The sequence below is a fragment of the Gambusia affinis genome, linkage group LG02, assembly GCF_019740435.1.
Source record: "Gambusia affinis linkage group LG02, SWU_Gaff_1.0, whole genome shotgun sequence".
NCBI lineage: Eukaryota > Metazoa > Chordata > Actinopteri > Cyprinodontiformes > Poeciliidae > Gambusia > Gambusia affinis.
Window position 1 is genome coordinate 9,549,525 of NC_057869.1, and position 24,575 is coordinate 9,574,099.

The following is a 24,575-nucleotide window of genomic DNA, read 5'->3' on the forward strand; positions in this document are numbered from 1 at the left end:
TCACAGTATGTGATGCTGCAACCACTGGGTATTCACCATGGCAATAGTGAGTTCAAGGGCATTTTGTCTATGGTCTAACATATGAGGCCATTCATTCCAGTATGTGAGGATGTTTTCCTGATACCAGGTTTATGGAGTTTAAAACCAATATTTTTCCTGCCGATGGATTTTCCCATGTAGTATGCTAACGCATCCATCCATCTGCCATATTTATTGTAAGGAGGCTGGTGTCTACTTCCAGCAATTACTGGGTATCCTGAACAGGTCTACCGTTTATCACAAAAGGTAAAATATGTGATAATTTTGTTTTTCCTTCAATATACATTTTCCTGTCAATATTGGTTTGTCACAGAGGTGCTTCAATTAAGAAAATCCTAAATTTGGTTATAAATGTTACCCAAAAGGACTAACATGGTCAGATGTTTTCCTTTTAATGTAAAATAGTTCAAACAGGATCAAATGAAGACATGCCACACAAATTGCATACATTTTTTTATTTATCTTAAATTTTGTGTAGAAAAAAAAAGAACGAGGAAATAGACATTCTCTTTTCCTTCAGCCAATCATTTTATCCCAGTAATATATTGATAAGAAAAAAAATCTTACAACAGCATGTACAAAAGAAAAACCAAAATGAAACATCAGTCCAAACAATCGGTTTAACAGAAATCCAGGACTTGGAAGGCTATCAATAACTTACATATTTTAAAATAAATGTAACAAACTGTCAATGTAACATATATATAAAAAAGTGAGGGATGAGTTGGGAAAAGAAACAAAAACTTTATTGTTTTTATGTAACCTCTGAGGTGTTCCAGTGGTAAAAAGAAGAAAAAAAATAAAAAATCTGGCAAAAATCAGACCACAAACAAACCTGATTTCAGAAATTGATTAGTATTTCTTAGCAAGACTGGCTGAGAAAGGATAGAACAAGAAGCTTGATAAAATATAGCACAGGTCTGCTTTTAGAGAAAGTGCTTTCTCATAGAGACATTTTTTTCAGTTTACAGACATCAAATCATGGAGGGAACAGCTGCTGGGCAGAAAGAAGTTACAACTCAGGAATATTATATGTAACAAATGAAAGACAATGTAGTGTCAAAGAGGGAAATGGTCCAGTGAAACCATCTCATACCTCATGTTGCATTCCACTAGGTTTAACTTGAATCAGCAAATACAGACCCCCAAAAGAGTCCATTAGCCAACTGAAGCTACCCCAATAAAGAAAATATATATATATTTGTTCAGCATCTCCATATAAAAAGATCAAGTTCTCTAGTAGTAGCATAAAGAATGTTTGATGTGTCCGAGCCCCTAGCCTGCTTCCACAATGGTTTGGTTTGTGGTTTGAATTTGACCTTTACACAGCACCCAGTGAGATCAAACAGCTGAGATGACATATTTTGTGTTTTATACAAGTAAATAGATTGGACAAAACAAAAAGTGAGGTAGATGGATGGTTGAAGGAAGTAATAACAAAGCCTTCTCCCAGAATATCAAAAGAACATAAAAAATATGAGATCAAAACAAAAATGGGGGAAAAAAAAAACTCAAGGGGAGATTTGTACAGTGATTACCACTTCACAAAAAAATAAAATAAATAGCAGAAACATCTGGGAATTGAACTACAATGTCACTTTGAGACTATTCCATGTGGTCCTCGATTAAGATAGGTCAACATTTTATTATTGATGCTCAAACATGAAGAAAATATTTTATTTTCTCCAACAAAAGGGATTCATAGTGTATTTCTCTCATCAGTCCTTTAAGGTCACAATATCTTCGTGTTATTGAAGTATTTCAACGGAAAACTGAATGCTGCAGGTATATTCAGTCCTATTAAGTCACACAAATCTTCAACAAGCACATCAAACGTTTACAAAATATTGAAAAAGAAAGAACAGAAGCTACTTCAACACATGGATGCCCACATATTTCAAAAAAGCTTTTGATCAAGAGGCAAGTGAAATGATCCAGTTGAAATGTAACAAAGAAATACAAAGAAAGGGTTTTTTGCTTTCAAGAGGCCGTAAATGAACTTTACTGAAACACTGACAAAAAGTAGAAGGAAGTTATCAGAAAATGGCAAACCAAAAATTTACTTTACATCCTTTGAAATGTGTAGGAAACAAAAAAAGATGTAAGGGGTAACACAAAGTTTCCACTTTTACTAGCAAATGTTATTGTTTGGTGCACATTCTGTTTATCTGCTCTCTATCCGTCACATCATTTTCTAGCTTCCTTATAACGTCTGACAAACCAGAGAACGCAGAGAAAACCTATCAAGAAAACAATTGTTTCACTGTGAAACACTAAATAATAATTGAACTGTTTCACATGTTTAAACACAGTGAACTAAAGTTAATCTTTGTATGTAGACAGGGCTAAAAAAGCTACTCAGTTAGCTCAATTAGCTCCAGGAAAAGAAAAATGCTCTTAATATTAAATCTCTTGCTTTTAAAATAAGATGAAATATTCATTTTGTATTAATATGTGAGCAACTTTTACCACAACAGGACAAATTTACAAGGTGCTTCAACTGCTTACATTTGGTTTGTAAGTTATTCCTTGCTGGCTGCAATTTAGCCACTGCTGAAATTAACACAATATTGCTATTTTTATATCAGAAGAAGTCCAATGTATGTCTAAGGTTCCTGTAAATTTACATTTCAGAATTAAAGATGTTTGATATATGCATACACTCAAGTGCAGCTGCTTCAGTGACATGAAAAGCCTAAATGATGTGCACAGGAATGTATTAAAACTCAATTAATTTCATAGATTACCCCCCAAAGATGAAAAACTAGAAACTACAAGATAGGGGGCTGGACAAAAGTCTAGAAATGTAATTGTTTTTTTGCTGATCTAGAATACATATCCATGTGTTTTAAGGATGTTCAGCAAGCCTTAGTTTGGTAAAAGCTAGTTCTGATAAAAGTCTAAGATAGTCTGAATTAATGCTGCTTGATGAAACAGAACGCAGTTACTTTCCGCGGAAGAAAACTCAAATTATAAATGTGCCTACTTGAAGAGAGTCTGAATACATCCCTCCAAAAAGACTTTTTTTTTTTTTTTGCCAAATTCAGATAACTTTACTCACAATATTTTACTATATTCTAAAACTTTTGATGGTTTTCCTACTTTTTGTCAGTATTTTGGTTGCATACAACTTGGGCAAGGACAAACCACAAGACTGAGACCAAGAAACGTCTTGTTACTGATTGTGGTGATAAACTTTGCTTTCATACAGATAAAACAATTTGACATAGAACAACAAACACAAAGTAGAATGTCTCTGGCGAACAGCAGCACAAAAAAGGAAAATAAAGAAAAAAAAGGGGGAGCAGAAAAGGATTTAGCTTTTCTCTTTCACCTGAGATTTTATTTGGGACACCAGGCTTGTGAATCTGATGATAAAAGCACAAGAGAACATGGATGCCCTCTAGAGGGATGCGAGGAAGATACGGGTCTTTAATGCAAGGCAAGTTATTGTACCTCTTATTCAATTACAGAAACAAAATCTGTTCATAAACAATAAAACAATGAGAAGCATAAACAAAAGAAACTGGAGTGAAAATGTTCCGAGCTGAAAACCAACCTGAAGAAGTTTTTTTTTATACATAGATATATCTATATATATGTATATATAGATATATCTATATAGAAATAGATCTATATATAGATCTATATATAGAAAGATATATCTATATATAGGTATAGATATATCTCTATCTATAAATCTCACAAGAGAAACAACGAATAGCAGCTTCTTTCTGTACATGATGAAAGTTTCTGACTGTATAAAAGTTAGAAAAGTGAAAAAACAACTGGTATGTACATAAATGCTCTGCACATGTAGAGATGTAAATGTTGGCAAGTATTTACAAGTGTAAAAAAATACCTGTTTGTGTACAACAAGGATGCCTCTGACCTTGGGGAAAACTCAGATGTACAGATCTGGCGTTCATGTTCTCTTCTTGACTGCTCTTCCTCTGCAGTCCTTTCCTTTTTTGCGTGCGTTTTATCGTATATATTTTGCTACGCGATTCACTGCTAAACCCCAGCGTAACAGCACTTTGTGGCAGCTGGCTCTATTTCAGGTAAACTGACGGGAGTGAAGTCTACGCAGGGATCTGACGGAGTGGAGAAACTCTTTCCAGATCACAGTCAGCACTAGAAAAAACGAGCAGGACGGTTGAGGAAAGTTGACGTCCGTCTGGCCTCTAAATGAACGATGTGGTGGAAGATCAAAGTGCTTTTGTTTGTTTTCTCCTTCCATTTTCACGACTGCATCTTGAGGAGCAACAGGATAAGAAAATGTGAAAGCAGAAGAGTTTGGCAACAGATTTGGCAGAGCTGACTGTTCTCCAATTGTTTGTTTCAGCGGAGTGGCTTTTGAACCGGCATTATGCGGACGTTCGACCCTCAGAGCAGCCGGATTCAGAAACGAGCGACTGGCAACCTCGTTCAAGAGCTTGTTAATCTTTAGATATGCTTAATGTTTCCACCATAATGCCCGCTCAAAAGCACACATAAACCTATGCTGATTAATCATAAAGGCCTACATGTTTTGTTTCCTCATTCAGAAACATAAAATAGTAACAAATAACAATTTATAAAATAAGTTTAGCCACAGAGAGAGTGAAATAGCTCACCTCAAAATATATATATTTTTTTAGGATTTCTTATTTTACTGAAGATTTTTTTTTTCTTTTTTTTTTTTCTTTTTGGTCTTTCCACTCAGCAGCAGGAGCGGTGTCACAAATAACAGCCAGCTGGTAGAAACTCATACTAGATTAATTAAAGTAGAAAAAAAAAAAGAAAAGTGTGCGGCCATACAGCAGGACATTAACTCTCTGAAAGTTTTTTCCATCTTTACGCAAGTCTCAAAATATCCACATCCATATCCTGTTGAGAAGGTTTCACTGTGGTTCAAAAAGAAAAAAAAAAAGAAAGAAGAAAACCACCCAGTCAGACGTGGTTCTTCGGGTCCGTGGGTGAACGGTGTTCGTGTTTCTGCCCAATCAGCAGGCAGATGACTGTGGGAGAGGCATGGCGCGCTCGTTTTTGCGTCCTCCGTTCATGTGTGCGTACGGCGGCAGTTCGTCCAGGTTTGGCCGCACTGTGGGTCCCGAGCTCGTGGGAAGGCCAGTCCCAGAGAGTCCGTTGGCCGCCTGCTGGCTCGAAGGCTGCTTGTCCATGACTGCGCTCGATGTGCAGGGAGACGACGGGGAGCTGGGTGGTTGTGACGGGGCAGGCGCCCCCTCTGAGCTTGGAGACGGGGGGTTCTGCTGCTGCTGCGAAGAAGAAGAGGGTTCCAGGGGAACATCCATGGAGTGGTCCAGTTTATCCAGGTGGAGCTGTGGAGCTTCAGCGGGCTTGTTGTCGGCACTGTAGTAGAAACTAACCTCTTTGAAAGACGGGTCCAGCTCATCCTTCATGCTGCTGATGATCTCAACGAAGGAGGGACGCATTTTAGGGTTGTATTGCCAACACATACGCATCAGTTCGAATCTGCACGCAAAGGAATATTGGTTATGACATAATTATAAGCAACATATGATTCTGAAGTAATTTCTCGGTAGAGAAAAGCTTTGCTTTGTTACAGGAAGCTACAGCCGGGCTATATGACCTTATAACTAAATCTCAAATTTTTTCATACCAGATTTGATTTCTGATTTAATCACTTTTCTCTCCTCACTATGTTCTAAAAACTAATTTACAAATGACAGAAAAAAAACTTTCAAAACATCCGCCATCTCTTCTCGGAGTTGTACAATGGATGACTAAGGCCCCGTTTCAAGAATTTTTGCCTAACTACGAAAATACAGTCATAATAAAGATAGAATAAAAATTTAATTTTACCAGAAGAACATCTTAAAATTACAAGGCCAAGGTTGAGTTAATGAGAAAAAAGTTTTGAAAGAGTTTTCTTGTTCTATCATGAGCAGCTCAGTCTGTTCTGTCTTTCTTCAAAATAGAAACATTCATGTGCTCAATTTGTTTCAAAGTTCTGCAGCTGATTATAATTTGATGCCGATGTGATAAAAGATGAAGTATTTGCTTTTTGGAAAAACTTATATCAAAGTATAACATCAAAAGATTCTTAACATTCCTCATCATTTCTTTGTGTCAGAATTCTCATATGCATCACAGAAAAGTTATGAGAATTCAATAAATATAAGAACTGATTTATTTGTTTACAACTGATTTATTCTGTTTTTTTATCCAACCTAGGAGGACGTTTTTGTCAAAATCAGTTGCAAAGTCACCAAACTACTTGACATTTAAATAGTAAGACATCAACCATTATTCTAAAATGCTTCATGCAGGAGAAAACAAGTTTATGACTTTGTGTCTTTGGAATTTTCTCACTGGTGGCCAAATTTGTCTGTCATGCTTGCAAGTTGTTTGATGTGGAATCATATTTGGCCTGTTTTATATTAGAGACAAACTCTTCAAAGCGCACAATGTAAAACAGACTACAGTGAGCACCGCTGTTTAGAAATCTCACAGGCCACAAGCGGCACTGCTGCATGCTGGTAGTCACTTATAATTAGACGGCAGAGTAAAGGGAAACATGGTAAACAGAGAGACAAGTATATGGGAGCATAATAGACAATTGTGCAGGTTGGTGTGTGGTGTCTTACAGCATGTCTGGACAGTTCTGTGGTTTCTCCAGCAGTCCTCCCTCCATTACAAAGCGAAGGACTTGCTCGTTGGACAGACCCTGGTAAGGCTGCTCTGCCAGAGTGGCTATCTCCCACAAAACAACCCCGAATGACCTGCACAGAGGAAAACAGTAGAAAGGGATGTGAAGGCTGGTGAGTCTGTCTTTCATTACGGAATCAAAAGGATATTTTCTGAAGCACTGTGCGCAGGGAACGAGGACTCCATGTGTGTTTGCATGCGCCTGCTTACCAGACGTCCGAGTTGGTGGTGAAAACGCCGTCCTTCAGAGACTCGGGTGACATCCAGCGGACAGGGAGCAGACCTTTACCACCTTTGCGATAGTAATCGGTCTCATAGATGTCTCTGGTCATGCCAAAATCTGCAGAGAGATTGAAGAGGACACTCTTCAGCAAAAAGAGGAAGATTGCATCCAATTAAAAAATTCTAAGGCGCTAGAAAAACACAATTTTAACGAGTAAATATTGAGCAAATTTCCTTTTGCATTCTTGCTGTAATTACTGTCTGTCGAGTGGCTCCATTTAGGACAAGAAGGCATTCTTTAGTCAGATTATAGTCCTAGAAATAGTATTGAATTAACCATAATCCTTTGGAGACGATTCCATGCAAGTTTTACAAACATTTAAAACCACAAAGACTTTTAAAATTGAAGTGTGCAACAATAACTACAGTGGTCTAGACGTAGTCTGCTTTCAGACTAAGAGATCACACAGTTCTCTCACAGAATAAATAAACCTGAAAGCATCAGCTCAGACACATAAAAGATGCAAGAACTGGATGTGGATGAGCGCATGTTGATGGCGATGATATTCAAAGTAGGGATACAAACAATTAATTTACTTATGATTGTCGATTATGGTTATTCTGTTAAAATTAGTTCCAATCAATGAATTAATAGCACCCACTTAGATATTTTTTCTGTGTTGTTGTTTGGCTGGTGTCCAGAGGAGGGCGCTACTTATTAAGCGGAGCCAGATACAATAACAAACACGGCAGGGCCATGCTTGAACTGGAAGGAAAAACAGTCCAAGCAGAGTTTAGTGCATGATGGAGCGTTCTCTTCATTTGGTTCTGCTTAGAAATATAAACACTCTACAGCAAGTTCCTTTAGTTTCACCTCATTTAGCTGAGCTGCATGATGAAGCAGCGTCGACTTCTCAACCAAAAATTACTGATGTGCTATAAAGGTGAGGATAATATAACAGAAAGCTGGAGGGCATAACAGAGAAAAATTGTAACATTATGGGGAAAAAAAACATGGTGTCAGTAAGCACGGTTGATTTTGAGACTTAATCCACTTCGTGGAGCGAAATGTTATCTTTTCTTCAAGCACAACTACACACATTACTTCTACATGAATATCTCTGTTCACAGTGGTATTTTACATATATTGTAGTTCTCATCTTTTATTTTTCAATTCAGCAATTAAGAGGTTCCTGTTTTGTTATGTGTATATAAATTTAAAATTTGTTGTTTATTCAGTCAGTATACAATAAAGCTGGAGCAAAACGTTAAAATGTAAGGACTTTGTTTAATTCAGCATTTTATGGAATATTTTGCCCTTCATGTTATGGAAAGAGTCAACCCTCCTGATTCAAGAGGAGACGGAGGTTTTTAAGAAAATGGCCGCTTATCAATTAACCGTTAAGTCATTAATCGATAGCTTGCATCCCTACTTCAAATATATCTCTCACAATTTTATTTACATTCAACAAGCATGAGTCAGCGTGTCTGTGACTCCTGAGCATGGATATACCTCCGATCTTTACGGTGAAGTCTTCAGCCACCATGCAGTTTCTTGCGGCCAGATCTCGATGGACAAACTTGTTGGCGTTGAGGTAAGCCATGCCGTCCGCGATCTGTCCCGCCATCTGAAGCATTTTTTTCAGCGGTGGGAGAGACAGGCTGGAAACCTGTTGCTGCAGAAAAGAAACAGGCGGCAAATCCGTCAAAGGGTTAAAAGAATCTTTAATGGCAGAATTCAGCTTGTCCGTAACTTATTCAGGAATCGAAACATACATTCAAAAATATCAACAGTTTGAGAGAGTACCACGTGACAATAAAAGTGTTTCATGCAAAGCTCTTATTGAAACATTATGGGAGCAATGTGGGATTGCATAAAGAAATGCTGTTAAGACAATCCAAATCCTTCCAGAGTCTGTGGTAAAGATGCCTGGACCAAATTACCTGCAGGCTGTTTATACAAACTGAAATCACTCAGTGATTGATGCGGATTGGCTCTCTCTTTACTGAATGATTTTGTTGAATAAAAACAACCTGTAGCACTATTTCTGAATTAAACAGAATCAATATTTCTGTGCAGCTGTGGTACCTCTTTGGGACGCAGGGAGCGCAGGTAACTCTTCAGGTCTCCTCTCGTCATCAGCTCCATAATGACCAGGGTGGGCTGGCCTTGGGAGACCACACCAAGAAGGCGCACCTGCACAAAAAAACCCAAAACAAGTTGCAATTTCAAACTCACTTTCCTGACATCTCTACAGTATCCTAAGATCTTGTTTGTACATACCACGTGATGGCAATTAAACTCTTTCATAACAGAAGCTTCATTGAGAAACTCGATCCGCTCCCTCATGCTGGCTGACTCGTTTACGGTCTTTACCGCGACGAGGATCTCCGGCTCATCTTTGACCACACCCTTGGCCACGCCCTCATATACCATTCCGAACGACCCCTGGCCGAGCTCTCGGCAGAGGGAAATCTTCTCCCGGGCCACCTCCCACTCGTCTGGGACATACACTTTAAAGAAAATTGTTTTCCATTAGCAAAAGTCTACAATGATAGACATCCAGCACACAAACTTCCCTTACTTTCTGCTGCGCTGAAGTACTCTGGGTTGACAGAGGCATATAGGACTCCGTTCCCGAGCCGATCGCTGTTCCTGGGAGAAAACAGCGAGTTGGTTTTAGAAATTCACAAGTTATCTCCTATTCTAAGATACAATGCCTTTAAAAAATCTCCTTCATAGTTTGTAATCACAAACATTAATGTATCGTATTGAGATTTTATGCTCTAGATTTGGTCTGTTGCAATAAGTAATAAATCAATCCTATCGCATGAATAATTTAAACGGCCATGATCATTTCCAATTGAATGGAAGTGATAAAAAACTACAAAAACTGAATGACAAAAGTCTTTAGCCTGGTGCATTTTTCTCAACTATCATCTTTATTTGAAGGACAGTTTTGTTTACAAAGATTTCCTTCTATCCGTCCATCCACCCATCTTTCACACATGCTTATTCCATTAGGGTAGTGAAGGGTGCTGGTGCCCATCTCCAGACAGCACAATGGGCAGGTCGCCAGTCCATTACAGGTACAAAGAATTCGGTATCCATTTTTATTTGATGCTTCAATTATTTTATTTGTTTACTTTTTTTATATTTAAAATTCCAGCCCCAGTGTTAAATGTTCATTAGATGTTGATGTTTATTGATCTTTGAAGAGGTGTACTTGCATTACTATGCAATTATTATATTATTCTACTTGAAAATGGTCACAAAACAATATCACTTGCCACAATAATGTCTGGGACAATTAATCGTATGGCAAAATTTTTTATTGTGACAGACTTACGCTAAATCAACATAAAGTAGTGCATAACTGTGAGAGATATACAGTTTCCAAACTGTTACACAATGAAAAATCTGAGAAGCGTGACATGCAGAACTTTCAGGAATATGAATATGATTTATGAATCGGCCTTTTCTTGACAAAGAAAACATTTTAATGTGTGGCTACTGAAAACAGAAGTAAAACAAAACCTAAAGCTACAAACACAAAATGCAGCCAAAGGAGAAATTCCTTTGGCTTCAGTCTGGCCTGACTCAACTACAATATTTTTTCTCTTTTTTGCCAGGAAGGACTGCAAAACATTGACAAAACAAGCTAATTTTGACTTGTCATATCTAAAATAACTGATATCCACACACCTTTTCCTGTTGAAGACCACCAGCACCAACACAAAAGAGCAGATTAGGACGATGGTCAAGATGGGAACAAAGATCATAGCGAAGATGCTTTCAGAACCTGTTGACATGAACATTTTGATGAAACTGGCTGTTAAGGTCTCTTATGTATTTATTTTTAAAGCAACAAAAAACAAGACTGTTTTTCTTACTTTCAGAAACATAGAGATTCAGGGTGGGGGTCCACGAACCATTGCCAGCCAGTGATGTGGCTCTCACCCTGACCGAGTAGTTTCCAGGACTGAGGTTGGTCAGGCGAACGCCTTGCTGGCTGCGATAGAGCTGTCTAGAAACACACTCATGCTTCTCAGCCTGACAGACACAAACAGAAATGGAAACACAGTTTAAAGCAGTAATAATAATGCCAACATTTTTCTGCTGACAGGACGTTTTATTAATGTAATGGAGCAGTCCAGCCTGTGACTTAAAGATCAGGATGATGGCAAAAGAGAAACTCATCACCAGATATAAAAGATAATCTATAACAATGTGAGTGGAGATGTAAAAACACAGTTTAAAAGTTGAAATGTAGGTAAAAATGTTTCTATTGATTTTGGAGTTGGGTATAAATGCTTTTTTACCTGCAATTTTAATAAACCATAAATGCACAGCGACTAGTTGTTTAACTAAATTGCCAGATGTCTTCATAGATGTTGACCTACCTCTGCAGCCAGTTTGAATTTGATCTCGTACATGAGGATGAGACCATTGGGCTGGCTGGGCTCTGGCCAGCGCAGGAACACCCAGTCCTCATGACCCTCCCAGCTCACCGGGCCTGGGATGTCATCAGCCTTTTCTGGAGAATGAAATGCAGAGGATAATCTTGATTTTACCATGTCTTAGTATTCCGGCAGAACTAAACCAGTACAAAAGTTCCAGTCAGAAACTGTCATGGTGTTCATAACCGTTCAATTCTGACCTGCTGGCTTGGTCCTGGAGAAGACGAACTCGGCCGCGCTGCACTGCTGAACCTGCCTGTTACAGGCATGGATGTCGATGCGGTAAACTCTAAATGGTTCCAGGCCGGTTATCTGCAGCTCATTGTTGGTCACCTTGTCATCCATGACCTCGTACTCTTGTTCGGTTGGCTCTGGGTCAGGGACGCTGCTGTTCCCAGCACCCGGAGGGGGGGGGATTGCAGTGCTGTTGGTGTAAAGATGGAAGCGGCGCGAACGGGTGGAGTTGGCGATGCCAAAAAGATCTCTGCGACGCCGATCTGGAGGCCTGGAGGTGGAAATAATAGAGAAGAAAAGCACAGTTTACGTTTACTGACAGCAAGAGTGACACTTACTTAAGTGGGTATGTGTTACTACCAATTTGAAGGTGTCAGTTGCTGACTGATGCAAAGTAAAATTTCTTTCAAGTCATATTTAATATATAAAGTATTTATATATCAAATGCTTTATAGGTAATTTTGTGACCTGATTGTGCTATAAAATGGCATTGTCTGCCTGGGAAATACATAACACCGCCCCTTTAATAACATAGAATAGAACAGCTGATAAAAGCTGAGTTATAGCAAATGAATGAATTATTTAACCATAATAGCAAACCAGAGGATTTTCTCTCCAGTATTAAGTTAGTTATCTGTGAGTGCATTCTGAAGCAGAAAGAAAAAATATGTCTTGTAATGCGTTGAATTTTTATATTTTGTGTGCACAAACATAAAGGAGTAGTGCGTCATAAGCTGCTGGTAAAAGAGAAAGTAGAATAGATTATTTTTTATGTGATCACTCTCACTACCTGCTGAATTGTTCAAACTTTGATCGATGCAGAGAGGCGTTATATTTGGAGAAAGTCTTTGTTGTTTTATTGTAAACATTTTATCATAAAGGTGGATGACTTTTCAATTAATCCAGAAACGAGAAGTAAAGTTGTCGTTCACGTCACAAAAATTGGTGATTGGAAATCTGCCAAAAAATCTCTGACTGCTGCATCTCTAGCAAGCCTGGTTTGCTTTATGTTATTTGGTTAAATAGGTTAGAAATTATCATTGTCTTTTATCATTACCTATGAAAAAAGGTTGCAGGCATTTTTTTTTATGAAGTAGTGGGAAAACTTCAAGCTGCAGTCTCATTAGTTTTTCTCTAAGGAAAAAAAAAAAAAAAAAAAAAACTAAATAAAAAACTAAAATCCAAAGATGATCTGATTTCCATAGCTGGAACACGGTTTGCTTGAGAAGAACTGAAGAGGAAAATGTATCTTCAGAGTCACCTGATGTTGATCTTCAGAAGCAGACACGTCCAACTCTTCCGTCTGTTTATGCCAAGCATACGGACAGCTAATTTACATCAACTGGACTGAGACGTGTTTATGTTTGTGTGTGCAGACCGAGAGCAATAATGTGTTGCAGATGTTTTTGGTTCAAAGTGGGATCCTGCTTCTGACAGAAGCAAAAATTTATTCTAGAACAGTAAAAAATAAATCTAGTTAAAACCGCTCTACAGTCACATCACAAGATAAGCAGGTTACCTCGGTGTAAAAATGGTGTTGTGTAGGAAGTTTTCAAAGACTTTTCTGTAGGAGGCATCGGCAGCTTCAGCCTCCAGGGCTTCTGGCGATTTGGGGCAGGGGCAGCAAGGACCCTTATCTGCTCCATCAGGATCTGGTTTAGTGGGCTTTGTGTCCTCTTCTTTGTCTCCAGTGGCAGCAATCCTAATTGGGATCTTTAGCTCTGATGGAAGGAGAGAGAAGGATGAGTGTCCCATCGAGTTGCATTGAGCAGAAAGCTTTATGGTAAACAGCTACCTTTAGAGCAGTAGTTATGCTGGTAAAGTTCCTTGTCTTCAGCTTGTTGCTGCCACTTCACCCAGTAGTAAGTCTGATTTCCGTTGGGTGAGACAGGGGGCGACCAGCGGACCATCAGCTGCGTGGAGGAGTTAGAGTAGGCCCGCACATCCTGAGGCATGGAGGGCGCTGAAAGAAGAAAAGCACAACTTGAGGAACTGTAAGGAAAGTGCTCTCCTTCAGGCTGCCAGGGCAGCTGTGTTTTTCTGACATCACTGCACTACTATGTCTTCACACTGCAGCTGGATTTATTTTATGCAGTTCTCTCTCTCATCTAATTGAATTACAGTTCTGTAAATCAATATGCTGCTCATTGCCTTTGAGATGCAGCTGTGTTTATTTCAAAGATCCTTCACTCATCTCCGAAAATGTGTTTGAATAAGTTTCTGACAAGAAGCTGTAATGTCTCTAAAAAATATCCCACGCAAAAAGAATATCTGTTTACCTTCTACAGGAGGTTTTTTTTTTTTTTTTCAGGTGAGAACCAGAAATGGGCTGATCTGTGAGTTGTGATGATTTGTTGTACTGTTGCATCTAATCCCCGGTGGATTCAGTTTTAGGCTAGGCTTTACAGCATCACAATTATATGATTAGGACTGTTAGCCGCCTATTGTCATAACTACACTATGTGGGTGTTAATCGACATGAAAATGGCTCAAAAAAGGTTGTAGTGCAGTCTGGGGGTCACCAGAGGGCAGTAATAGCTCAAAGAAAATGAAAGAAATGAAGCCTATAAGAAATAAGAGGGTATCCAATTACACTGGTGTGCCATACAAGAGTGTGGAATAACAAAAATAATATGCATCTCAGTAAATTAGAATATTATAATAAAGTGTATATATTTTAATGAATATGGCTTAAAGATAACAAAAATGTGAAATACAGCTTCTCACAAATCAAATAGTTACAACAAGATCAATAAAACAGGCTGTTTCTATATTATAGGATATAATATATAAACTGTAGTAAAACATCTGAGACACCAAAGAAGATCAATTGAAGGCAGTGAGTACAAAAATATTGTTTCAGTGCCAATGCTTTAGTTATTACAATTTTTACTTTTTACAAATTTTGTAATTAATCTCTTTCATTAAGGCAAGAATTTGGCTCCAATTGTAAGTGACACATATTTTAAAAAATGACTTAAAATACAGACATACATTCCTCGCAAACCTAATGATTGGGTATAAAAAGGTATGAAATAATCGTTCCTACCAGCAGGACTGGTGCGGATGTAGACCACTTTGCTCTTGGCGCCGGGCATGTGTTTGTCTTCCACCATGAGAGTGATAGCTTTAACAAAGATGGCGTATTGCGTCCAGGGTTTCAGGCCGGAAAGAAGAACCCCGGGGTCCTTTTCCTTATCTGGCCTCAGTTCCACATCTACCATGTTCCAGCTGTTGGAACCGCAACCATCCTGCCCTTCAAACTCTGTGATGTTCTGAAACGGCCTACAAAGAGGATCGGTCAATTCATAATCTTCGGTTAATTGCCCAAAGTGGCAGAAATTCAACATATCCAGAGAAGAATGAAACATTTACTCTAGCGCTAAATCAAAGCGGGTTTGTTCAACTTTTTTTTTTTCCTCCACCAAGTCGTACTTTAAGTTGGATTAAAACAGCAGTGAGTAACTCACGCCTCCTTGTAGTAGACTATAAAGCTGATGAGGTCTCTGTAATCAGGAGGTCGGTAGCGCTGCCATGTCAGCTTGATCCTCTTGTCACTGGTGGTGTTGGATGTAAACCGCAGGATGGTGCTTTCACCTAGGAGGGCAGCAAATAGTAAGGCAAGCTCATCTAAAGCACTTCAATCTAAAATAAGCTGCAATTAGTCTTGCAAAGAGTATGTCGCTCTAAACCCTGACATATGGTGCAGAGGGGGAATGAGTACATAGGAGGTGTTTGCAAACTGGACATAGCAATTTAAATGTTTGTGGTTTTTGGACGGAAGTTCGTTTAGACTCTTACAGCTGGCTCTGTCGCCATTGTTTCGGAAGTCTCTCTCTTCAAAGCGGCCCCGGATGCCCGTCTTTTCCCACATCTTGCGGATCTCGGACATACACAGCTTCGGGTTGGCTCGGAAGAACAGCTTGCCCGCTTTTATGGTCAGGTTGTGCTGCTTCCAGTCCCAAAGATACTGGAGCTGCTGGTTGTCGAATGCTGAGAAGGCATACATGCTGGAGGGACAAACCAGATAAACAAGATAGGGAATGCAAGTCAGTAACATGGTGCTTCACTCTAAATTTGTGTTTGTAATGAATCATGCCAGACTGAAAGCAAACTCTCTCCTCTTTTCTTTTTTTAACTCTTCAAATAGACCTTTTTTTAAGTTGGAAGTTTATTGCAAACAGACAAAATCACCTAGTAAGTCATTTTATTAAACCAGACAGGAATTTATGAATCACTGGGTAACATCCAAACATCAAGGAATGAGTGTAATGTGGACCTTGGGACAGTTAGACTCCAGTGAACTCAAAAGACAAACAGATGAAGGAGGGGTGAAGGCCTCACCACGACCTTAAGAACCTTTCCAGGCACTGCTGGAGATTATGCTGCATTCAAGGACTGTGTAGACTATGGAATCAGGCAAAACAGTATGACTGCCACCATGCAAAGTGAATAACGCACTCATAGCACTTGTTAGTTGACTGTTAGAACAAGTGAAAATTCTGCCTTCAAACTGTCCTACAGGCAGAGAAGTGAAGGATTTGAGTGAGTTTGGATCAAACTGTGATGACTAAACAAGTCAACCAGAGAAAACCTGGCTAAAGACAAATCCAGCTTAAGAAAAAGTATCTTAAACACGATGCTTCTCTAAGTCTATTGCTGTGTTTCTGCTAGACGGAATCATGGCCAAAAGGTTCAACCTTGATTTACTCAGACCACAATATAATCTACAAGCATTTGAGAGACCTTAAAATTATTTTTTTCACAATTTATAATGGCTTGGATATTTTTATTTGTAATTAAAGGCTTCCGTCTTGCCTCTCTATTCCCGAGCCCGGTGCTGTCACATGTACTACATCTTTAATGTTGCTATTTTTTTCTTATTGTTTGAATTTTTAAAGAACAACCAGTTCTTGGCAATGTCACTATTGCTCCACATTTTCTCCAGTTTTCTCCTGAGTTTAAAATGAGAAACCACAGCCACATCATCAGATACAAAAAGATTGTTTTGTATTTCGCTTTGTGTTCCTCTCTTATATTTCCTTCTGAAAAATGTCAGTATTTCAGTCAAGCTGTGCAGGATATAAATCAGGATTAGAGCTGAAATGATTATTCCAATTAATCATGATGAATAGACTTGAAATAATCGTCAATTTAGTAATAGATTAATAAATAACTTTAGTATACAGGCTCAAAAAAGGACGCGTTACAGTAGGGTCACAAAACATATTCAGCGCAATCACTAAGCCAAAACAATATATATGTATATATATATATATCTAACATTTAAGAAAAAAACTTCTTTGTAAATAAAACTATGCTCCTCAAGTGGCATAGTTTTAACTTTGCCTAGTTCAAATTCACTATGTTGTTGCATTTTAGGCAATGAAAAGTTTGTTTCCTTATTTTAAAAAGGAATTGAATTATTTGGTTATTTGCATCACTAATTATTTCCAATATGATAAATGGTTAAATGAAAAATTTGCAGAATGTACCAATTTTTTATGCGATTAATCATAAGAACAATCAATTACTAATTATTGTAGATCTAGTCAGAATCCAAAAAGAATTATAGACTGTATGACTCATTTCTAAATATTATTTTATTTCATGAAAATTGTATTTTCAAGTGACTGTTTGCTTTTTCAGTAGCCAAAAAGAAAGAAATTGTGTTAGGAATGCTTTGAAAAGCACAACACTTTGACTTTCCCAGATCTTAATCCAATCAAGCATCTGTGGAATATGCCGGACAAACAGGTCCAAGGAGAAGCCACCTAACAACTTACAGGAATTAAAGGATTTGCTTGCTAACATCTTGGTGCCAGATACCACAGCTTACCATCAGGGGTCTAGTGGAGTCCATGTCTTGACAGGTCAGGGTTGTTTTTTATAGAAAAAGGGGGGAGCAAAGTACTATCAGGCAAGCAGTGAAAAGGTTTTGCCCAATCACTGTATGTGCCATTAAAAATCAAATGATCAAGATAATTATTCTAGTTTGCTCCACAGAAACGAGAGAAATACTTAAAGGAAAGGTTGTCAGGTAGTAATTGGCAAAACTTCAATAGGACAGTTTCAGTAAATATAGTTGGATTACTGCTTACAGTGGAAATCTTGCAACTTCACCTATAAATTCAGAAGCTTCTGCAGCTGGACCATCTCTGAACCACTTGTGAACCTTACTTAGGTCTCTACCATATTCAGGATATGCTATTTACAAGAGAATGTGAGAAAAGGTATTCTGGTTTCCACTTGTGATTCCAGAATGGATGAAGATGTATATATGTATGTTTATTTTTTTACATGTTGTCAGTTTCTTATTCATGTTTGTATATTGAAAGTGCCAGAGTTGTGTACGATATAATAACAGAATAACTGATATCAATTACGAAAAACAATTAATTAAAAACTAAGTACTAAAAACATGAAATCTAAGTCTTTAAAATATACATATACCAGACAGACAAAAAATTATAATGACTAAAATAAACTAATAGAAAAAATTATCAGTCCACTCCCAACAAATAAATGAGAAATGTAGGCTATTGGGTAAAAATCAAAGTTCTGCTGGTTTGATTAAGTGTGTGTTGGGTTGTCCTACTCTTCATGAAGGCTTTCTCCATCGATGTATCTCAAACTTCGGAGGAACGCCAGTGAGCTCAGGGTGTGTGAATGTCTGATCCGGACATAACCAGTCACCCTCTGGATCAAACCTGTGAAACTCTCCAGCTCTGCCACCATGTTATCTGAAAACACACACACACACACACACACACACACACACACACACACATGCACACAGAGGTTTTAGGACATTTTCCACTTATATGCAAACTCTATGTGCATCTCAGACTTGAGTCATTGCACAAGAAATACTTGCTTCTAATTCTGTTCTGTTATTTCAGGTGAATCTAGTAGCAGCTTATTCAGTAATTAGCAGAACAATTCAGGAAGTTAAACCTATTCTTCCCTCAAAACTTCCAAAAAATAAACAGAGCTTTTTTGTGATGCATAAATTGGTTCAAAAAGGATTCCCAGTTTGTAAACTTCTCAGCCAACTTTCCTATACTGAAAATTAGAAAATCTCATTGTTAAAACTCAATGATAGCTTTTACATCAACCCTTAAAGTAAAAATAAGTGAAGTGTGATGCTGCAGTACGTACGGCCTCTGCGGATGGTGATTTGCAGGTCGCCCTTGATAACAGTGCAGCCTTTGAGAGACTGAGCAGCATCCACAGAGTCAATGACCTTCCCGTCACAAACTTTATCACATAGGCCATCGCAGGCGGTGCACGACATGCTGAGGATTACACAGACAGGTAAAAAGGGAAAGGTGGTAAATGTACACCATCACTATACACTTTAATAGTCTTCAAAGCTCTCATTGTTTCTGCTCATTTAAGATTTTTTTGGTTCTGACTTCAACGAAGATCACAAACACTGAAACTTAGGAAACTAATGTGAAGAAATACCCTTATAGGGAAATTGTAGCCCGTAGTGCGTCTTTCAAACATATTTAGTTACAGCTAGATTATGACGAACAGGTAAAAATAAATTAGCTACTAGATTCGTAAAGTTGGTAAAGAGGAAACCTTGTAGCTGAAATCGCAACAAAATATAGTTTTGTTACAAAGTATTAAATAATCGAGTGACTAAAAGTGTAAGAAAGATTTAACTTTTTTACATTTATTTATGATACAATTGTGCTCTGTACTGCATATACTTAAAATCCACAAAGAAATTTGTACTTTTGTGGCTATAATGTGACAAATTGTGAAAAACTGTACTGCGGGTTTAACTTCAGTTTACCTTTCAGGTGTGGATCGCGTGTATCCAGATGGACAGTCAGGCATACATTCTCCCCCGTGGATGACGAAGATGTCGAAGTCTGGAAGGTGCACTTTAGAGCAAAAATCAGCACTGATGCAACGCCAGCCCTCGAACCTGTATGTGCCTGGAGGGCAGTCAGCCACACATCTGCCGTTGTGGTAGTAATGCACACACGCGGCGCATGCAGTGTCGTCGCCCGGAAGTGAGCAGCTGCCCAGACACTGAGGATGGCAGCACTCACCGTCAGCTGTGCACACTCGCCTTCCACACTTTTCAGGACACTCTGAAGTAAAAAGTAAAGAGAAAGGGGGGGAATATTTAATTATTAAGAGAAACCTTTTCTGCATGACCATGTCAAGTCGAGTTTATTTGTATGGCACATTTCAACAACGAGGCAGTCCAAAGTGATACAGAAAACAATTATGAAACGAGCAATAAGAATTACATTTTGTCAAATGCAATCATCAAAATTATTAAGCAAATATCAAAGATGTTTATCAATGTCCACTTACTACTAATTGATTCAAACACAGCTCTAAACAGGTGCCTTGATTTAAAGGTACTCGGTGTTTCAGCACCTTTGCAGTTTGTTTTTGTGTTAAAAAATTTTTTTAAAGAAACAAAAACTCAGAGCAGGCATCAAAATTTGGAAATAATAAAAAAACAACAGGCAGGTACAGGGACAGCACAACTGGTGTGCCCCCCCTCATGAACATTTCAATGTGTCAATTTTAAACCTAGCTTAATCTGTCTTTACTATCACTCTTACTGGTGTATAAAAACATTTTTAAAATAAAAATATTAAGGTTAGCTTGGTGGGGGCTGAAGGATTGGGAAGGGAGGAGTAAATCCTGGTGGCCCACCAGGCTAATAATGCACTAGGGGAAGCCACGAAAACATTTTCTTTCTTTACTGTGTTGCCCCTTTGAACAACAACAAAAAAAAGTCAAAGGGACATTATAATTAATGGCAGGTGAACTAATTAAGGCACACAAAATTAAGCATTGGCAGAGGTAAATGGTCACCATGTACATCTGTTTAAATAAAGCATGAAAGACTTACAGGGAAACAAAATTTAAAACTGCCCTTTAAACATCAACACACAGGTGAGGGGTTCACTCACCTCTAATATCACTCAGCTAAGAGGTTCGACATAAAAGCTGAAACATAAGTTGTCCTGCTCAAACTCCTTATGCAGGTCAGCTATGATTATCAGCCATAAAGAGAAGCTAACAGCTAATTAAACAAAGTGAATTACAGCATGGAGTTATTCCCGTTTGTTAGTCTGTCAGTTCTGTGAGCTATAAAGCAAGAAAGAAATATATCAGAGTGGAAAAAACTGGAAGAACTAATAAGCAAACATTTTTTTATTGTCAATTTTTTAGGCCAACCACAAGCTGTGTTTAAACACAAACTAAACAAAGGGACGTTTGTAGGAACTGATGCTTAAAGGATGCAGTTGCATGATAGAATGGCGGTTACAACTTCCTGCCTCCACCAAGCCTTTCAAACAAAATAAAGTCTACAAACGAGATGTGACGCACGCTGCTGCCTCCTGTTAACATGGTGTGGTTTTATTCACTATGACTTATTTAAAACAAATGAAGGAGTTGGATTAGATATACGAACATGATGTCGGTTATGTCCGAACATAAAATACAAGAGGGAAAATCAAGGGTTTTGTTGGTTAATAAATAAATGAAGATCAATTGGGCCAGTTTTATTTGCAACAAGCTACAGTCAGAAAAAAAACAACAAAAAAAACTTTCCTAAGTGGAAAACGTTTACACCAATGTATCCCAATATAATTCTCTAGATTGTTATTTTAGTGCAAAACAATAATTTACAGCAAAAGTTAACTTTAAAGGTGACCTATTATGCTTCATTGAACATGTTAGGACAAGTGTATTGGTCATACAAAACATGGTCATTACATTTTGAGCACAAACTCATTCTGAGATAATGAGATTTCAGTCTGCTCTGTTCTGCCTAGTATGAGCTCCTTTCAAAGGAGTTGTTTTAGGGCCGCCTGTCACTTTCAATCCAAATAAGCTTCTACTGGCCACATCCCCCCCAACTCAAAGTTTACCATCACATGTGAAAATGGCTGCAAACAGATGTGCAATTATACAACCACACATCTTTGCAAAGCAGAAGGATAGCACCCTGCACAACCAACAAGAATGCAGTAAGTGGTTTCTGGATGGTAACAACAAAAAAGTCTTTTCCAGCAGCCATTGTACAGAGCACACATCTGTACAACTCACTGAACAAACAATGCTGGAGCTTCGCTTGGGTTGCTAGGTGACACAGCTGGTGTGACCTGTTGATTGTGATTCAACAATCGGGAGATTTATGAAACAGCTAATTTTCTAGACACCAAAAAAAATTCAATTTATTCGTTAGTGGGGTTTTTTTAAGTGCTTAGGCTGTTTTTAGAAGCAGTTGAGAACCAAATAGAAGTATTAAAATACATCTACTTGCTATAGATTTTGCTATGATTTATATTTATAAATACTGTCTTTCTTTGTGAGGGGATGACCCTCAGCCCCTCCTCCTGACTGACTCTGAAACCAATCAGAACCTCCAGACTGCATGGTCTCACCAACCATTCAGGGGCTGTTTATGCTCAGCAGGAGGAAGCCAGTGCTGCATTTTCTGGCACAGAGTGTTCTTTCCCTGAAACAACCCCTCCACTTTCCAACCCCGGACTCCATCTCATCCTCTGACCTCTTCTGATGAGGCAATGGCTGGCAGAAAGGTGTCATTTATTACAAAGCAAAGTCGCGGCCCCACAGAGAGAGTTATGCTGAATCCCTTTGTGGAGTTTGGTGCAGGCTTAAGCAGCCGGTCTGTCACCCTCCTAAATACAACCCTGACTGATAGTGAAGGTCAGAGAGACGTGAATGGGTCACAGAGTATGCAGCAGTGTACAACAGCCTTCCACCGGACGCCTTAAAAATAATGAATTCCAGCTTTTATCTTACTTGGATAAAAGGAGGATATGCACTTTCGACAAGTATTGCAGTCTTTAAATTTTCTGGGCATGACGTTGTAACAGTTGTATGGGAGGGTTTGAACACCAAGATCAGTCCAATGGGAGGTGGGTTGAACTTTCTGAGGTAGCCCCAAAATAAAAGGCAAAGGATGTATAAAATGAAGAAGATGGAGCTTGGATTTTAAGGGCGATCTGACCTAAAAACTTTGTATTTCATCATGCATTTCATGCATTTACTGTGATGAAAAGAATAATAAAGATTCATTCATCAATCTTTTATATAACTCTATTAATTTGAATGCTCTCTTTCTGTACTATTTTAGTACGAGTAGTTGTTTCATGATCTAAATTTTATTGCAGACTCAAATTTTCAAATTCTCCAATATATTTTTATAGCATTTGATAACATTGAACTCAAATTTATCAAATAGAAACTGGTGTAGATGGATTGCAATTTGGCAGTATAGTAAATAAATATTTCAAAGATTTTTAAGGCATCTGGGTTAGCTCAAGTCTGTTGAAAATCTATATTACTTAGATTTGTCAAATTAGGCTACAGTATGCACCAGATTATTTGAAGCTTTCATTTGCAAAAAAAAAAAAAAAGATTGTTTCAATGTTTTTTTAACCAGAGATTCAGTGTAAAAATTTGATTTGAGAGAAAGCAGTAATGCGGGACAATTTTCACATTTTGGAACAAGAAGTTATATTCTCTGGTAACTCAGTTATTTTTGCAATTATGTGATACTTTTTTTTACATTTTATCCAGACTGGGAACATGATAAAAACTTTTCTTGACTTCTTTAGATGGTGTAGTAGGACACCAACTTAATTCATGATAATGTTTTCTTTTCAGTGGATGTGATTTGTCTGACTTGTATTTTTGTTTCAAATGGAAACTCATGGTTGCTGTGAATCATTTCTTTCCCTGTTCTGGTCATCTGTCTTACAACTTCTACTTTACTTCAACAAATACAAAAATATATATACATAAAACTACTCCTAAAAATTGGGTTTTAAAATAGGAGATACCCACAGTATAAACAGTGGAAAGTTACTAGACACAGCAGATTGTCCCTGTGTTTATGAAGCTTGGTCTACTGGACTCCATTCTGGTGAGGTAAGCACTTCCACTAACCTTTGAAAAAATCCCCAGCTTAATAAAAGAAAATTCTAAGAATTAGGTGTGAAAGAGCTATATTTTGACGGATAAAAGTAGAAGATGCATGACGTCGGCCAAAATATATATTCAGCTTAGGTTATTTAATTTGCAAAGGAACAGACTGTGCTTCACATTCTGTTGAAACGTTTTTGTTAGTTTGAGGGTATGACTACTATCAGTGCTAATCCACAAGGAATGTGTGTAATGTGGCAGTTCAATAATAACCTTCTAATCCTATTATTTTGTCTTTGTTTCTATGACCTTTGCTAACCGGGACCCTAAAAATTTAGACTTATAAAGCACGCGTCACATAAATGTACAATATTAAAATCTTGTTCACCACATTTTTAACCTCAAGAGCCTTTTATTGTTCAACATTTCTGGATCAAAAACTAAAATGATAATGATTACCTATTGATGGCTACATAATGTTGCAGTTTCTGCAAATCTGTACAAAGTCATTTTATCGATAAGCTATGATGCAGAATTTGTTTAACTAATGTTCACTTAAAAGGAAACAGTAATAGTGCAAATTAATAAGTGCAGTAATAGACTAGTATTTGGAAGAAATAAGCCTTTATTCAGATGTAAAACTTGTAAAATTAAAACACAGAAAGAGCAGGTTATTTTATTTATGCAATAAATATTGGTTATTCTGCAATCTAAATAAAATTAACCTAGGACCTAAGTAAACTGCTGCCTATGTAAGCATCTTCACCAAGAGTAAGTTGAGTCATACCTGTGCTTAGAAACTGATGACAGAGCAATGTTTTAGGCGATCAGTTGTCAAAGCATAATAGTGGCTTATTGAGCCTACGTAACCCTTGCCTTGAGGTTAACACACAGGGCAAGCTACCATCATATATATATATATACCATATCTGCATGTAGTTATAGCAGTGTGCTAAAGTTTTAGACACTAAAGTTCTGCTCTAGTAGTGATTATTTAAAAGTTGCAT

The 24,575-nt window shown here is 37.9% G+C and overlaps 1 protein-coding gene across 1 annotated transcript in view; it reads right to left on the reverse strand.

Annotated features, from left to right (window-relative positions):
- Positions 1 to 477: 477 nt before the first annotated feature.
- LOC122822814 (insulin-like growth factor 1 receptor) overlaps positions 478 to 24,575 on the reverse strand; it is a 51,666-nt gene continuing 27,568 nt past the window's right edge. Inside the window, exons 3-21 of the mRNA XM_044101761.1 lie at positions 19,436 to 19,739; positions 18,790 to 18,926; positions 18,227 to 18,371; positions 15,430 to 15,638; positions 15,099 to 15,225; positions 14,678 to 14,913; positions 13,424 to 13,591; positions 13,148 to 13,349; positions 11,595 to 11,899; positions 11,338 to 11,471; positions 10,828 to 10,987; positions 10,640 to 10,736; positions 9,519 to 9,589; positions 9,218 to 9,447; positions 9,023 to 9,130; positions 8,447 to 8,609; positions 6,922 to 7,051; positions 6,651 to 6,785; positions 478 to 5,514 (exon numbers count right to left, since the gene is read on the reverse strand). Coding sequence (XP_043957696.1) covers positions 5,025 to 5,514; positions 6,651 to 6,785; positions 6,922 to 7,051; positions 8,447 to 8,609; positions 9,023 to 9,130; positions 9,218 to 9,447; positions 9,519 to 9,589; positions 10,640 to 10,736; positions 10,828 to 10,987; positions 11,338 to 11,471; positions 11,595 to 11,899; positions 13,148 to 13,349; positions 13,424 to 13,591; positions 14,678 to 14,913; positions 15,099 to 15,225; positions 15,430 to 15,638; positions 18,227 to 18,371; positions 18,790 to 18,926; positions 19,436 to 19,739 — 3,551 coding nt within the window. The 3' untranslated portion in view covers positions 478 to 5,024. The remainder of the gene's footprint in view (positions 5,515 to 6,650; positions 6,786 to 6,921; positions 7,052 to 8,446; positions 8,610 to 9,022; positions 9,131 to 9,217; positions 9,448 to 9,518; positions 9,590 to 10,639; positions 10,737 to 10,827; positions 10,988 to 11,337; positions 11,472 to 11,594; positions 11,900 to 13,147; positions 13,350 to 13,423; positions 13,592 to 14,677; positions 14,914 to 15,098; positions 15,226 to 15,429; positions 15,639 to 18,226; positions 18,372 to 18,789; positions 18,927 to 19,435; positions 19,740 to 24,575) is intronic.